This window comes from Elephas maximus, chromosome 8 (genome assembly GCF_024166365.1).
Source record: "Elephas maximus indicus isolate mEleMax1 chromosome 8, mEleMax1 primary haplotype, whole genome shotgun sequence".
In the NCBI taxonomy this organism is placed as follows: domain Eukaryota; kingdom Metazoa; phylum Chordata; class Mammalia; order Proboscidea; family Elephantidae; genus Elephas; species Elephas maximus.
In genome coordinates, this window is record NC_064826.1 from 41961194 (window position 1) to 41978057 (window position 16864).

The 16864-nt window shown below is 38.3% G+C and overlaps 1 protein-coding gene across 1 annotated transcript in view; it reads right to left on the minus strand.

Annotated features, from left to right (window-relative positions):
* Positions 1–2159: 2159 nt before the first annotated feature.
* SLC26A4 (solute carrier family 26 member 4) overlaps positions 2160–16864 on the minus strand; it is a 59894-nt gene continuing 45189 nt past the window's right edge. Inside the window, exons 15-20 of the mRNA XM_049893060.1 lie at positions 10860–10955; positions 9740–9970; positions 7315–7369; positions 6254–6399; positions 3830–3913; positions 2160–2336 (exon numbers count right to left, since the gene is read on the minus strand). Coding sequence (XP_049749017.1) covers positions 2313–2336; positions 3830–3913; positions 6254–6399; positions 7315–7369; positions 9740–9970; positions 10860–10955 — 636 coding nt within the window. The 3' untranslated portion in view covers positions 2160–2312. The remainder of the gene's footprint in view (positions 2337–3829; positions 3914–6253; positions 6400–7314; positions 7370–9739; positions 9971–10859; positions 10956–16864) is intronic.

Below are 16864 nucleotides of genomic sequence, written 5' to 3' on the forward strand. Positions count from 1 at the left end.
CTGGCCTTACTGTAAGATATAACTTCGGTGTTTCCTTCAAACAAATAAGAAAGTAAGTAGTGCATATTTCCTCTATTGAACAGAGGTATTCATCAATTTTCTTCAAGACTATTGTATTCACTCTGTAGAGATACGATTTCTTGTCATTATAGGCAGGTAGCATTATGAAAATAAGAGAACATTATAATCCTGGTTATGCTGTGCCCAACATAGGGAGAATTGTGTTCTAAGTCAATGAAACAATACAACCCCACGGGCATGAAAGAATATTATAATATTATAATCCATTACAGCTCATTCAAATTCTAATGTTGAGTAGTGGATGGGGTGGGCTGTGATGATGCTTTTAATCAGCCAGTCTCACATAATCACTGATCATATTCCTTCAGAAGTAGATATGTTATTTCTGATTGTATTTCAGAAGGAAAAGAGAAAGAAAACATTCTGCCTTTGGATAGCCAGGCATTCGAGAATTCCACATGCCTGTACCAAAGGTTTTGAGACCTTGGTGGTGTAGTGGTTAAGTTTGGCTGCTAACCAAAAGGTCGGCAGTTCAAATCTACCAGGCGTTCCTTGGAAACCCTATGGAGCAGTTCTACTCTGTCCTATAGGATTGCTCTGAGTCAAAATCGACTCAATGGCAGTGGTTTTGGTTTGTTTCATGCCAAAGGAACAGTATAATTCTCAATCAAGTTAAGCAAGATATTCTCATTTGGGGACCTGAGTATTTCTTTTTCTCTAGAAATGAAGTATAACTTCATCCACTCCAATATGAAATATATGGGAATAGTCCACTGGACCAAAGCTTATATATTATATATAATATCTACAAAATTATTGGCACTCAGAAAAGATTAAGTATAAATAAAAGTTATAAAATAAAACTTTCTGGCTTAAAACATAGGTTTTTTAAAAAATTTGCCTATTTTCAAGTGTATAGTCCAAACACACTTTCTTCATTTGAATGTTTTATCTTAAAAAGTCATTTTAAACATAGATTACTATAAACAGTTCCTGTTTTAGACATATTTTTTGAAAGGTGGAGAGAATTCAAAGATTATGTACATACTACTAAAATTTTAGAAAAATATAATCTCCTTTTAATCACCACAGTCTTATAAACATCTAAATCAAATTGTTTTTTGTTTAAGTAACACAATTTTAGTGTTGGATTTTAAATAGACTATACCTATTTTATACCTACATAGATTTTTTTTTTTTTTTAGAGGAGCCCTAGGGGGCAGTGGCTAAAGCTCTCGACTGCTAACTGAAAGGTCAGCAGTTGGACTCCACCAGCCATTCCTTGGGAGAAAGATGTGGCAGTCTGCTTCCTCAAAGATTTACAGCCTTGGAAACCCTGTGAGGCAGTTCCACTGTCATACAGGGTTGAAATAAGGGTTGGAATGAATTGACTTGATGCCAGTGGATTTTTACCACTACATATACCTTCATGCAATGATCATTTCTAAGGACTAAAATTAAAACTGCATTTTTAAGCTAGAGGGGATGTCATATACGTTCTTTTATTTCAATTGTGATTCGTTTTTATTATATCAAAATATGATTTCCATGGGGCACAATATCTCCTTATCTCTTTACTTCTCTGAATCAATGTTTATAAAATACATCGGTCCTGTTCTGTACCTTTTAAGTGAACCATTTCATTGATTCTGAATTCCGGTTATGTATCCGATCACACATAATAACACTTCATTATTAAGAAGTAGCCACACATACATGTTTTTTAAAGTTTTCATTAATTTGCCAAAAAATTATTTTGAAGGCTTTACTAATTGATGCATTTATAATTGGTTTCAGTATTTACTTACTTAATGTGACCTTGTACTGGGGTCAGTGCAGCTCCTGGGCGTCAAGGTCAACCAGAAATCGATTTTTCCTTATGATTAGTTATTCCTGACTTACCTGCCCACTGGGGCTGCTGCTTTAAGTATTTACTCCTGGGGCGAATTCAACTGAACAAGATACTCTGATACCCCCTAATCTGTCAGTGGAGGTCAGTGGCGTATTATGACATCAGCAGATCCTGGACATTGCTACATTACCTGATAATTTTCTTCAACCATTTTGCACATTTTGTAAATAAAGCCTAGAAACAATCTTAGTGCTCCTCTTCCAATGGCTAAGGCGGGGGTGGGGACAAAGATTTTAAAAATCTAATGGAAAAAGAATGAGTGTTTCAAGTCCAAAGAAATTGTCAAAGCAGAAAACGTTTGCATAGAATGACATGGGTGGGGAAATTTTGCTTCACAGTCCCTGCTCATGGTGATCTCCTTGAGCCCACTCTCTCTCTCTCAGGAAGCAAGCCTCCGCATAGCCTGTGGAAGCAAAGAGGAAACAAAGTGTTGATGCAACTGAGTTCTCAAGTCTGCATTATCTTTTTTACATACACGTTTTAATAGCATTGGTTGCTTACGTTTGCTCATGTTAGGTGTATCTCATCACAATACAAGTAAAGTAAAATTTAATTTTGTACCTTGTCATACTTTAATTGCAACACTGTATTATTATTTCTATTTTACATGAAGAATCTAAAATGAAATCAGGGTAAGTAATTTGCCCTGGACTTCACAGCCAGTAAGTGGCAGAATCATGACAGCATCCAGGCCCATTCCCTTAAAACTACTCTGAAAACTGCCTCACTATCTACAGGAGCTCTACCATGAATCCTTTTATAGGGCAGTCAATAAATACTTCTATAGTGTGGCAATTTCTTAAGTTCCAATTTTGATATATGAGTTTTTACTCAAACTAAGTCAGCCCTATATGCATATAGCCATTTATTAGCTACTAAAGCTGGAAAGACTTCTCAGCTCATTAAGAATGACTTTCCTGGGCTCACTAAGCTAAGATGCAGGTCTGACTTTCACTCCAGCAATTTATTTCCTCCACAAAAACAGTCCCTGCCTGTCACCCCATCTGTCTGGTTTTCCTCTAGGAGTTCAAAAGTTATTCTTTTCAACATTTTTATCAGGACCTGGAAAAAGGCAGAAGAGACATGCTTATCAGACTTGCAGATGACACTTGTTGGGGTGGATAGCTAACACGCTAGATGACAGGTTCAGAATTCAAAACTATGTCAATAAACTGGAATCACAACATGCAATCTAGCAGAAATATATGTAGTACTGCACTAGGGTCAAAAACCAATCACATAAATGTAAATGGGGAACCCAGGGGCACCACAGTTTGTGTGAAAATGTTCAAGTCTTTACTTGACCCCTGCTCAACTGAAGCCAATAGTTTGATGTAGCTATTATGAAAACTAACACTTTTTTAAGTTGCAGTAAAATAGAAGTATCTTGATGAGATCAAGGTAGATCATAGTTGCATAATCTCATACTGGCCTGACCACAACTGGAGTGTCCCCTTCTTGGCCAGAAAAGCACTGACAAACTGCACAACTGTGAGTAATGATAGAGGGAATGGGAGGAGTCTTGCCTGGAGGACAGTCTGGTAGAGATAAGAAAGCTATTCTCACATGTTTAAAGAGGTATTCAGTGAGAGAGTTTCTTTTGCTACAGAAGGCAGATCTCAATCCACTAAGTGGCTATTACCACTTGCTGTTCGAGTTGATTCCAACTCATGGTGGCCCCATGAGTGTCAGAGTAAAACTGTGCTCCATAGGGTTTTCAGTAGCTGATTTTTTGGAAGTAGATCTGCAGGCCTTTCTTCCCCATCTATGAAGCCATTCTTTTGGTATTTCCTTTAAATTATTTTCCCAGTTCTTAATCATATGTTTACTGTTTGTATTATCCTATTTATTCAAGATTTAACCTAAAATTATTTTCTTAGGAAGTAATGATCATACCTCATCCTGAACATCAAGTTCTTCTTCAATTAACTCTGCTTCCATTAATTCAAGAGGATCTTTAGAGTCTTGGATGAGGGTTATCTTGACAAAGAGAATACAGAGAGTATTTATTGTAAATATAATAGCATCAACCCACCTGATATGCCATTGAAAGAGACTGGTAGCTTTGATAGTGGCTCTCATCTATAATCTACATACATCAGAATCCTCTTCAGATTTCCTGTTCTTTGAATTTTCCCTATCCCATATATTTTTTTTTTTTCCCCAATTCAAGTGTGAACTGGCAGAGTTCTCCATTATCTAAACTCCTTTCTGGCTCTCTTTCCCAACCTCTTAATTGTGTGCCTCTTACAAGTCATTCCCCTCTGCCTAAATGATTTAGCAGTTGATAGCGCTTCTCCTTCAATGGCTAAGCCAAGAGCACTTAGTACAGCATCGAACATGCAACGAAGACACAGTGAAGGGCTTGTGGATGGCAACAAACAGTCCCAAGATGAACTTTCACTGGAGATGAAGCCAATGCCTATGGACCAAAGTGGTTATTCAGGAAATCTGCTTTTTGAGAATACTATGCAATTGAATCTTCTACACAGTGGAAACCAGCAACTACCCAGGCTTTGTCTCATGCTTGAAGAAGGACATTACCAAAGCAACTCCAAATACATACCAAGGTAAGAGTGATATTTTGAAGTATAATTTAGCTGTGTTTATCTTACAAAATAGATTAACTCAATTCTCTTTGCTAGTGTGGAAATTAATGAGAATAAAGTATTAAAGTTAGAATCTAGGGGTAACTACAAGTTGGGTTAGTTTTGGGATAGTCCTTGCAATGGCAAAATAAAGGGGTAGGGAGAGGGTCATAACTCTGCATTTACAATATCCATAATACACAAATGACCTTACGTAAAGAAAATGAAAGTACCACAGGTAGAGATATGTCGTCATTTACCACACATCTACCATGCATAGGGCTTTGTGCTAGACACCAAGTACTCAGAAGTATAAGGCTTCTCACCTGACAGGTCACCAGCTATACTCAATATCCAGTGAACCACTAAGTGTATTAATACAAGCACTCAGTTTTACTCAGTCTAACATTTGTTCTGGGTCAAAAAATCCATTAGGCATTCACAGTGCCTCCCTGATTGCAAACAAGATGTAATTTAACCTGGTGGGTACACTCTTGGTTAGTGGTTTTTGTGGCATTCATGGCCTGAGATCTTGAATGAGAATGGGGTGTAAACAAACAGCAAAATACCTAGTTTCATGTTAAAAAACTTCTTAACACCTTGGTTCTATTTTACTTTTAATGTGGGATCTTTTCTGGCTGCTTTATATGATCCTGCTTTGTTGTAGTTATCACCTACCAGTTAGAGAATTTAAAAGGTTTATGAGTTTCCAAAGATGAGACTAACATCAAATCTGAGCAGCTTGCATGTGGCTTTTTTCTTTCGAGATTTGTGGCTTTACTACTTTTCTTTTTCCCTCTTTTGTATTTAAGATCCACATATTGGTGTTTAGGGCTACAGTTTACCCCACAAGCATTAAACAGAACAATCTCTTCACTAAAAACACCTGAAAAGAATAATGTACTATTGTTTTCTAAATTTGTTTTACTTCAGATGGTAACTTCCAATCTACAATAAGGATCTACTTATCCTTGTTTTGGAAAAAAGGGAAGCAATTTAAAATATAATGCACTAAAGTCACTGGAGTCACTATTATTATTGTTATTATATTTTAAAAAGTATTTATTTTTGTTACCCAAATTCACTGTGAGAGGATCCATGAGAAATGAGGTTCTTATACCAGGCCCACCAGTAGGCCCAGACCAATGAACCAGATCAAATACTCTTCTGGGTATTTGATGGGATAGCTCACAAAATAAGGAGGCCTATTAGCAACTGAAGTCTATTCCATTTTGGGGGGAAAAATTAACTCTGGGGCTTATTCATAGGCTTTTTTTTTTTTTTTTCCTATTTCAAAGATTACTTATGGCTTGTTGGGTCCTATTTAAAGACATTTGTAATTCAGGGGTTTCCAGGCTGCTGAGAATTTAAGCTGTCATTTGTGTACACAAATCATAGAAGACCCAAGATCCAATGCCATATTCAGAAAAGGCATTACAGCTAATGCCTACTTTTATTAGTAAAACTACATATTGTAGAACTATTACTTACTAGGTACTAACAGGTCTTCCCCTATAAATTTTCTTATTTAGTCCTCACATCTACCTAGCAAGATAAATGTTTTCACTCCTATTTTACTGATGAGGAAACTGAGGCTCTAAGAAGTAAAGCAGATATCCGACAAATTTCGCAGCTAGGCTGGGATTTAAACCTAGGTTTGTGTAATTTTTACCATCTACAGAAATCATGATAGTTTAGGAAAGATATATATGTAAAAAGGTTAAATGTTTACCGTTTCTAAAATGGAATCTTGAACTTGTTGGGATTTAACCTGGCTCTGTAGATAGAGTATAGCGTCGTGGACAGTTAAAAAGAAAATGTCCTTTCTAATGTTATCATCAAAGAAACCACATTGCTCCAGCTTTTCTATCACATGGTCTTCAAAAGAAAGAGACACATAATGTTCAGTTAGTTTCTAGGAAAATGTATTTTTCTAACATCAACCAATACTATATTTTTATAGTTCTTCCTTTTAGTTTTTTTCTTTCTTTTATTTCCAAAATGTGATCCTGCTCTAAACTGAGTTTCTTTTCCAGAAGCACATAGAATGGTTATACCATAACTGGCTGGAGTGGACAGTCTTGGTACCCTATCATGTTGCCTGGCTAGGCTGGTCCCCCATCCTCCAACTGCTGTGTGCCTGGCTGCTAGTGGCTCACAGCTGTGCCCTCTTCTGGAGAGTTTTCCTAGGCCTATGGGAGCTGCCGCACCTGAGACAGCCTGGAGGTTACACGGCCACATACAGGTAGCCTGCAGCCAATGACTGATAGGAGGGTACAAAGGCCTCAAGAAGAGATAACCCTCTGGTACTCTTTCTGCTGTGGGGTTCCCTGTGGAATCAGGCTGAGGCTAGACTTCTGAAACCATGTGTTTGCCCAGCTTCTTCCCCTGCCCTATCCCACTCCCCTCCCATGTATTTTTCTCCAGAGAGCGCTCTCTCAGTAAATCACTTGTACAAGAATTCCCCATCTCAGGCTCTGCTTCTACGCATCAGTATTTTCTTACACACATACACTCATACACAGACAGACACATAGACTCACACCCTTGAGGATCCTCTTGTTCTAAGGATCTAAGTCATCTTCAGCTCTGCTCTCCCCATGATAAGATTTCCCCATTGATCCTGCACAGCTGTCAGAACATAGATTTCCATGCATTACCAGCTCTATGGCACAAATTAGAAGTAAGGTCTTCCTAGGTGAGAAAAGGCCCTCAGATATGCGCCCACATTCCAAGGGAGGGAAAGGGCCTTAGGGAAAATCTTTAGACAGATATGTTCATATATGCATTTACCTTGAAGCGATGAGAAGTACACATTCACATCAATTCTTTGGAATTCTTTGACAATCTTTTTAAAAAAAGGGAAGAATTTGTAACAATGAGTAATTTCATTTGTCCATAATTCAGTAGCACCCAATTACTTGCTCAGGATAAACTTCAGTACTTTCATGGTTAATCAGGTCTTTGAGGTAAGTTCATTATTGGAGGATAGTTTGTCATTGGAAGAAAGTTCATTACTGGAAAACACATAGAGGTTTTCCACCTATAATAATGGTGTGATCAGGGATGAAATGACAGTTATCTGAAGAGGTGGCAACATCTATAGCAAAGTACCCTATAGGACAAAGATACTTAATAAATATTTGAGAAAGGAAGGAAAGGACAGGAGGCTTCCTAAGATATCCCCTGCTGATTGGAGAAAAGAGCATGAGTTTACAGCTTTGAGTGCAAGAGATATGGGGTGTATGTGTGGCCACAAGGTTTGGAATGTAAAAACTGACCTAAAAACCAAGGCCTCTGTAATTTGAATGTATCAATGTCAATATCCTGATTGTGATTTTATATTATACTTTTGCAAGATGTTACAACTGGGGTAAGCAGGGTAAAGGTACATGGGACTTCTTTGTATTATTTCAGCTACAACTATTTAGAAATAAAAACTGTATTTAAAAAAAAATCAAGACACAAGAGTTATGGGCAATAATAGAATTGAAATAGAAACTTCTGGGGGGAGAAAACAAGGCCTCTATTCAATTATAAAATTTGAAACTTTCTTTAGTTTTATAACAGTCATTCTAGCATTTGATAGCAATTACTTGCAATGTGTGGAAAACACTACGACATTACATATTTCAAGACTCTCCCCAAAAGTAACTCATTAAACCATTTGGCACAGTGGTTAAGAGCTCAGCTGCTAACCAAAAGGTCAGCAGTTTGAATCCACCAGCTGCTCCTTGGAAACCCTATGGGGACAGTTCTTCTGTGTCCTATAGGGTCGCTATAATTTGGAACCAACTCAACGGCAATGGGATCAACAATGGGTCTGAGCCAATGCACAGAGGAAATGCACAAGGAACAACAGGAGTGTGTTCTCAAAAGAGATAATAAAGGGGTCTACTAAGAGAACTGGAACAGAACCAGGCAGCCTATTCTCCTATCCTTTCACCAAACACAATCACTCATTTACCTTACCTACCTAGTACCCACACTGTGGACTCATTTCCTACTCTTGCAGAGGGTAGGCAAGAGGCTCCCTGCTAAACTAAACATCAGTTAGCGGTCAGTTTCATATTACTACATATGATTGTTGGTGCACTGGACTGCTTACTTTTCTGCCTTACTTTTCTTGACGCTAAGTGAACCTTAGGAGTCCCTGGATGGTGCAATCATTTAACACACTCAGCTGCTAACTGAAAGTCTAAAGGTTCAGGTCTGCCCAGAGGTGTCACAGAAGAAAGCCCTAGTGATCTGCTTATGAAAAACCAGCCACTGAAAACCCAGTGGAGAACAGTTTTACTCATGAGTTGGAATGGGCTTGATAGCAACTGCTTTTTTTTTAAAACTGAAACTTTACCTAAACTTGACACTTCTGGTGACACTCTCCTTAAGAATGCACTTAATACATTCTTATTAATAAGATTACTTACTTACTGTCCACCTTCCCCTCTAGACTGCTTAGTCTCATGAGAGTAAGGACTATGGCTACTTCATCACTAAGTCTCCCTTGCCAGGCAGAGTGCTTAGTACATACTAGCCATTTCGTATCTATTTGTTGAAAGAATTAATGAACTGAAGCTTGCATAACTGGATTTCTGATACCATGAATATTTCTATGCTACATGCCCCTCAACTGTTGCTTTGACTTCCTAGATTTCATACCTGCTTTCTGCTCAAATGCTTAATAATGCCTGGCTTTTCCAGTCTTACCATGTACCTGGTACTCCTTATCCTGCTGCTGTTCACATAACAAAAGAAACATCATACTTAACACAAACTTTTGCCCACTTTTCCCTGTTTTCATATTCTATTTTCTATGTATTCACAGAAAAAAAAAATCCATCATATTAATATTTACTGAGGAGTGACTATATGTCAGATAGTTTTCTAAACTCTTTATATCTATTACCTTACTTAATCTTCATAACAACCCTGTGAAGATACCATCGCTACCCCCATTTTTCAGATGAAGAAATTGGGGTCCCTACAGACTGAATGACTTGCCCAGGATTGCTCTACTAGTAAGTGGCAGAGCCAGGATTCAAACCCAGGTAGTATGGCTCCAGAGCCCATGCTCTAAAATAGTACACTCTATTACAAAAGCATTCACCTAAAAAAATTACAGAGCCCATGCATTCACCCTTTTGCAAACCTGTGCAACCCATATCATTTTACCATCGCCAAAGCTCCAAACCTATACTTTTAAAAACCAGGACCTTACCATTCTCAATGATCTCACACCAACAACATCCAAGAAAGACACAGCCCCACAGTCAAGCACGAGGCTATGCATTGGCACTTTTGGAACATTCACTTTGACTGGAAGATCAGAATTCCAATCCACTTGAATCTCTATTTCCTTGGTTGGGATTTCAGGTTCTTCTGGATCTTCAATATCTTCATCAGGCTCGAAAGCATTGTTCGATGAACCAGCATCACTTATAATGCCATTCTAAACAAGGAAAACACTGCCAACTTAATTACCAACGATATTTGGAATGTCTTTGAACAATTCACTTCAAATGACTTAAAAGTCCTACACTCAGTTCCTTATTAAGCAAAATATCAGGGGATGAACTCTCAAGAAATGAGGTTTACTTCAGGTCAAACTTTGATATTCTCTAGGAAGAAAAACGAAAGAACACAGGAGCCACAATTTCTGGAAGATTGTGGAAGATTAGTCAGTGTTAATTTCTGGAAGATTGTGGAACTTTGCCAAGAGACACACTGACAGGAGAATGTGAATAAAAGGGAATGGTTGTAAAAGTTTATGAACTTAGTGCCTTCTATTGTGAGTAATATTCTGGCATTGAGTTAGCACTTATTTCATTTCTTTCAATAAAAACAAAATTTTAAATTGACAACAGCAACTCAAAAGGTTAGATAGGAAGCTTAGGGGGCTATGAGTTTATGTTAATTGGGGAGGAACAATTTGGAAAAGGAGGGTGAGCATGCTTGCACAACTTGAAGAATGTAATCAGTGTCAAAATTTGTACATGTAGAAACTGTTGAATTGGTGTATGTTCTATTGTTTAGATTTTCAACAAAAATAAAGTATATTTAAAAATAAACAATAAAATTGAAAAAGTAATGCATATACTGTTTGTGATTAAAAAAATATATATCATACTCTGTGTTTCCAGGGAGCTCTGATGATTTCATTTTATTTCCTCCCATTCCCTCTTGCATACAAGAACAGCCCAGCTGTTCTCCATTATATATATGTCACCTGCTCATGCACTTCTGGGTACTAAAGGGGGTAGATTTAATTTTAGACCTTCTAACTGCTTTCATCAGAGAAAAGAAAGAATTGAAGGAGAAAAAGTAAGATGTTGTCTCACCTTTGTTGCTCTTAACTGCCCTTTTTTGATGAGTTTCTGTATCTTTCTCAGTGCTTTGAGCCTCTTATTATACACTCGAACAGCATCAAATCCAACCTTTGGAAATAAATGTCAAGTTACTTAAAATGTCTGGTTTCTAATACTCATTAATGACAATTTTAATCTAGAAAGGTTATTTCTCAAAAAGATATTCTGCCAAAAAAGGAATTCTGACGTCTGATGGAGCAGATTCCTTTCCACTACCAGGACACCCTACCCCACCCACCCCACTCCCAGAGGTTCAGGGAATACATTAGGATGTTAAAGTATTCAAGACAGTAAAAAAACAATGCAAAACAGCAAAAAAATAACCTCTTTCGATTTAGGGTTGTGTTTTCCAAATTTCCTTGACATTACAGAACCCTTTTGTTATTCCAAAATCTATAAATATTCCTCTTAAGCCAGTATGCCCTGGAACTCACTTAGGAAAATACTGACATACAGGTAAACTCCAAATCTGAAGTGGAGAACAGCATTCAAGACCAGAATTTCTTGTTTACATAAACTAGTATGTTTTGCTGTTTACTCCAACTGGGCAACTCTGCCCTATATAAATGTCCCCACCTCCTCCTCTCAGCTCACTTAGTTCTCTAACACCCAAGATAATCTCCTTCCTTCCACCCAACTGCCACCCAAAGCCTGGTCAGTCCAGCTAACACAGATTTCTGCCTTTTTTAAACTCTTAACACCTATTCTACCAGTTGCCATAGCGTCGATTCCAATTCATGACCACTCTATGTGTGTTAGAAGAACTGTGCTCCATAAGGTTTTCAGTGGCTGATTTTTCAGATGCAGATTGCCAGATATTTCTTCGGAGGTACTGCTAGGTGAACTCGAACCATCTTTTCGATTAGCAGCTAAGCCCATTAACTGCACCACTCAGGGACTCCTAACGTCTATATACTGTTCTACAAATGAGCCAAAGATGGTCTCTGTGTATTGGCCACAGGTTGTTTATTTCTTCATAGCAGGCTGAGGTCTTTTAGCCCCCCAAAAGCCTGCCAGCATCAAATTCAAATTTGTACACATCCAATTTTTTCAAAAATAGCCCAAATAAGCAAGGCCGAGATGGCTGAGTAGTCAGATGCTTCCTGTGGCCACTCTTACAACAAAAAAAAAAAAAAAAATTTTTTTTTAAGACCCAAAAAAACAAGTGAACTGATTATATATGACAATCTAAGAGCCCTGAACATCAAAGACAAAGTTTAGGAGTCAGACTGAGTGGCAGGGGCAGGTAGTGACAGCTCAGAAGCAGCGAGGATTTGCCGGACTTGACCTGGCCGCTACCCTGTAGGCTGGATCGGCTGATGACTGAGGGCTGAGGCAAGCAGTAGCCCTCAGGATGTGTTTTCCACATCAGGAAACAACGAGCAGCAGAGAGTCTGCTCAAGCCTCCAGAACCAGGGAGAAGTGTGGCGGAATCAGGAAAAGTTAAGTGAAAGTGTCTAATCTACTGAATGGGATCTAAAAACTGTTCCCCCTCTGAGAAGTACCTCTCTCCCATTTAACTGCCCCCTCACCACTCTGCTCTGGGTTCGGTCCAGCTTCAGCAATTGCTGTGCCCCCGACCTGAAAGTAGGACCTATTGTATATCCTGAGCCACTCTCCTGGCTTTGGAGATGGAACAAATTAACAAACAGGAAAAAATAATCTGCTAAGCAGGGTCTCAGGACAGGCACAGCCCCTTTGCCTAGGCACAGGCATAAGGGGTCCACGGACTCTGGGTATCTTTCACTCCTACCTAGACCTGTATGGGTGGATTTCAACAGCATAGGCCCTCATTACCACGGTACAACAGGGTATATACCTGAAGCCTATTTTCAGCTGGAAACCCTGGTGGCACAGTGGTTAAGAGCTATGGCTGCTAACCAAAAGGTTGACACTTTGAATCTACCAGGCACTCCTTGGAAACCCCACGGGGCAGCTCTACTTCATCCTTTAGGGTTGCTATGAGTTGGAATCAACTCAACAGCAACAGGTTTGGTTTATTTTTGTTTTTATTTTCAGCTAAGGGAAGTGGCAGATTCACGACACTTGATACCACCCTGCCCTTTAAGCAGGGTCTTCACCTACCCACATCAGGGATCTGAGCACTGGTGGCTCCACCCACCCCATCTAGCCACCTGTGACAGAGGTCCAGGACTAGGTGGTGCCTCCGAGTCCTTACAGCCAACAACATTGGGTGCCCAAAGCCCAGCTGCAAAACCCACCCACCTAGGCACTCTAGGGAACAGGAACACACCTTCTACCTGGGCACTCAGGGGCAGCTGTCAGCCTTCTACCTTGCTTAGTACATAAGCCCCTACTGCAGCCAGATACCTGTGCCTACTCCAATCACCTCTGTCTACCTAGGACTGTAGGTGAGAACCTGCACCACATACTTGGTGACTGACAACCTGGACATGTAAGCTGAATCCACGTGAGAAACATTAATGAACTCCTGGGTCCACATGCCTAGTAAGAGCTCTAACCAACTGGTGACAGGATGTGAGAGCTTCAAAGATGCCAATAATCAAAGTAGCTCACATGACCAACTTATTTAGGAATATCCAAAAAAGAAAAGAAGAAACTAGGACACAGTAAGCAAACATAAAATAAATAAATATATTAACTTATTGATAGCTCACAGAAAACAGCCAATATCAAATCACATAAAGAGGCAGACCATGATGACTTTAGCAAGCGACCAAAAGAAAGAGCCAACAAACCTCCTGGAGGAAGAGAAAGTCTTGGAATTACCGAGGTAGAATTCAAAAGATTTATATACAGAGCTTTTTAAGAGATCAGGAAGGAGATCAGGCAAAATACACACCAAGCCAAGGAACACACAGACAAAGCAACAGAGGAACTTTAGAAGGTTATACAAGAGTATAATGACAAATTCAACAACTGCAAGAATCCATAGAGGGACAGCAAACAGAAATTCAAAATATTAACAATAAAATTTCAGAATTAGACTACGCAACAGAAAGTCAAAGGAGCAGAATTGAGGCAATGGAAGTCAGAATTAGTGAGACTGGAGATAAAGCACCTGACACTGATTTATTTTAGGAAAAATCAGATAAAATAATTTGAAAAAAGAAGAAACTCTAAGAATTATGTGGGACTCTATCAAGAGGAATAATCTACAAGTGGACGGGGGAGGATGACAGAAAATACAGAGAGAATTATGGAAGATTTGTTGGTCGAAAGCTTCCCTAATACCATGACAGATGAGACAATATCTATCCGAGAAGCTCATCGAATCCCATACAAGGTAGATCCCAAAAGAAAGCCACCAAGATATATTGTAATCAAACTTGCCAAAACCAAAGATAGATAAATTTAAGAGCAGCTAGGGATAAATGAAAAGTCATGCACAAAGATGAAGCTCTGACTATGCAGCAGAAGCCATGGAGGCAAGAAGACAATGGGATGACATATACAAAACCTTGAAGGAAAAAAACTGCCAACCAAAAATTATATAGCCAGCAAAACTGCCTCTCAAATATGATGGCAAAATTAAGGTATTAACAGATTAACAGAGGTGAAGGGAATTTGTAAAAACCAAGACAAAATTACAGGAAATACTAAAGGGGATCCTCCGGAGAGAAAATCAATGATATCGGATAACAACCCAAGACTAGAACACAGGACAGAACAACCAGGTATCAACCCAGATAGGGAAGTCACAAAAATAAATCAAAGCTAAAACAGGGAAACAGAGATGTTAGTATATAAAAGATGACAACATTAAAACAAAAAAGAGGAACTAAATAATGTAGTCACAGATCTTTCATATGGAGAGGAAGTCAAGGCAATATAAAGAAATAAAAGACTGGTTTAAACTTAAAAAAATAGAGGTAAATATTAAGGTAACCACAAAGGAAACTAATAATCCTACACGTCAAAATAAAAAATAAGAAAAACGTTAAAAAAAACTCAAACCCATTGCCATCGAGTCAATTCCAACTTACAGCAAACCTATAGACTCAGCAAATACAAAATCAACAACAATGAAAAAGAAAATACATAAAGAAAAATGACTCAGCACAGAAAATTAAGTAGAACAAAGAAACTGTCAACAATACACAAAAAAGTACATGAAAATGACAGTGCTAAACTCATACCTACCAATAATTATGCTGAATGTAAATGGACTAAATGCACAAACAAAGAGACAAAGAGTGGCAGAATGGATAAAAAAACACAATCCGTCTATATGCTGCTTACAAGAGATACGCCTTAGACTTAAGACACAAACAAAAACTCAAGAGGATGGAAAAAATATATATCAAGCAAACGACCAAAAAAAGAGCAGCAGTGGCAATATTAATCTCTGACAAAACAGACTTTAAAGCAAAATCCACCACAAAGGATAAGGCAGGACACTATATAATGATTAAAAAGGGTCAATACACCGGGAGGACATAACCATAATAAATATTTATGTACTCAACAACAGGGCTCCAAAATACATAAAACAAACTCTAACAGCATTGAAAAGAGAAAGAGGCAGCTCCACAATAATAGTAGGAAACTTCAACACACCACTTTCAGTAAAGGACATAAATTCTAAAAAGAAGCTCAATAAAGACGCGGAAGATCTAAAAGCCACAGTCAACCAACTTGATCTCATAGACATATACAGAACACTCCACCCAACAGCAGCCAAGTATATTTTCTTTTCCACTGCACAGGGAACATTCTCCAGAACAGACCACATATTAGGTCACATAGCAAGACTTAACAGAATCCAAAATATTACAAAGCGTCTTTTCTGACCATAAAGCCGTAAAGGTATAAATCAATACCGGAAAAAAAATTAAATACATAGAAACTGAACAGCACCTTGCTCAAAAGCTACTGGGTTATAGAAGAAATTAAGGACAGAATAAAGAAATTCACAAAATCAAATGAGAATGAAAACACATCCTACCAGAACCTTGGGACACAGCAAAAGCAGTGCTCAGAGGTCAATTTATATGCACATATCCAAAAAGAAGAAAGGGCCAAAATCAAAACATTAATCCTACAACTCGAACAAACACAGAAAGAACAGCAAAAGAAGCCCTCAGGCATCAAAAGAAAGGAAATAATAAAAATTAGAGCAGAATTAAATGAAATAGAGAACAGAAAAACAAAAGAGTTAACAAGACCAAAAGTTGATTCTTTGAAAATATCAACAAAATCAATAAACCACTGGCCAAACCAACAACAAAAACAAAACAAAACAAAAAAAAACGGGAGAGGAAATAAACAACCTGAATAAGGAATGAGATGGGTGATATCACACAGAACCAACTGAAATTAAAAGAATCATAACAGAATACTACGAAAAATTGTACTCCAACAAATTTGAAAACCTAGAGGAAATGCACAACAAATTTCTAGAAACACACTACCTGCCTAAACTAACACAGAGGTAGAACAACTAAATGGATAAACAAACTATGATATATTCCAACAATGGAATACTACGCAACGATAAAGATCAATGATGAATCCTAGAAACATCTCACAACATGAATGAATCTGGAAGGCATTATGCTGAGTGAAATTAGTCAGTCACCAAAGGACAAATATTGCATGAGACCACTATTATAAGAACCCAAGAAAAGGTTTAAACACAGAAGAAAGCATTCTTTGATGGTTACGAGGGTGGGAAGGGAGAGAGAGGGGAATTCACTAACTAGATGGTAGACAAGAATTATCTTAGGTAAAGGGAAGAACAACACACAATACAGGGGAAGTGAGCACAACTGGACTAAACCAAAAGCTAAGAAGTTTCCTGAACTCAGCCAAACACTTCGAGGGACAGAGTAGCAGGGGCGGCAGTCTGGGGAATCATGGTTTCGGGGACATCTAAGTCAACTGGCATAACAAAGTTTATTAGGAAAATGTTCTGCATTCCAATTTGGTGAGTGGTGTCCGGGGTCTTAAAAGTTTGCAAGCGGCAATTTAAGATGCATCAATTGGTCCCTACC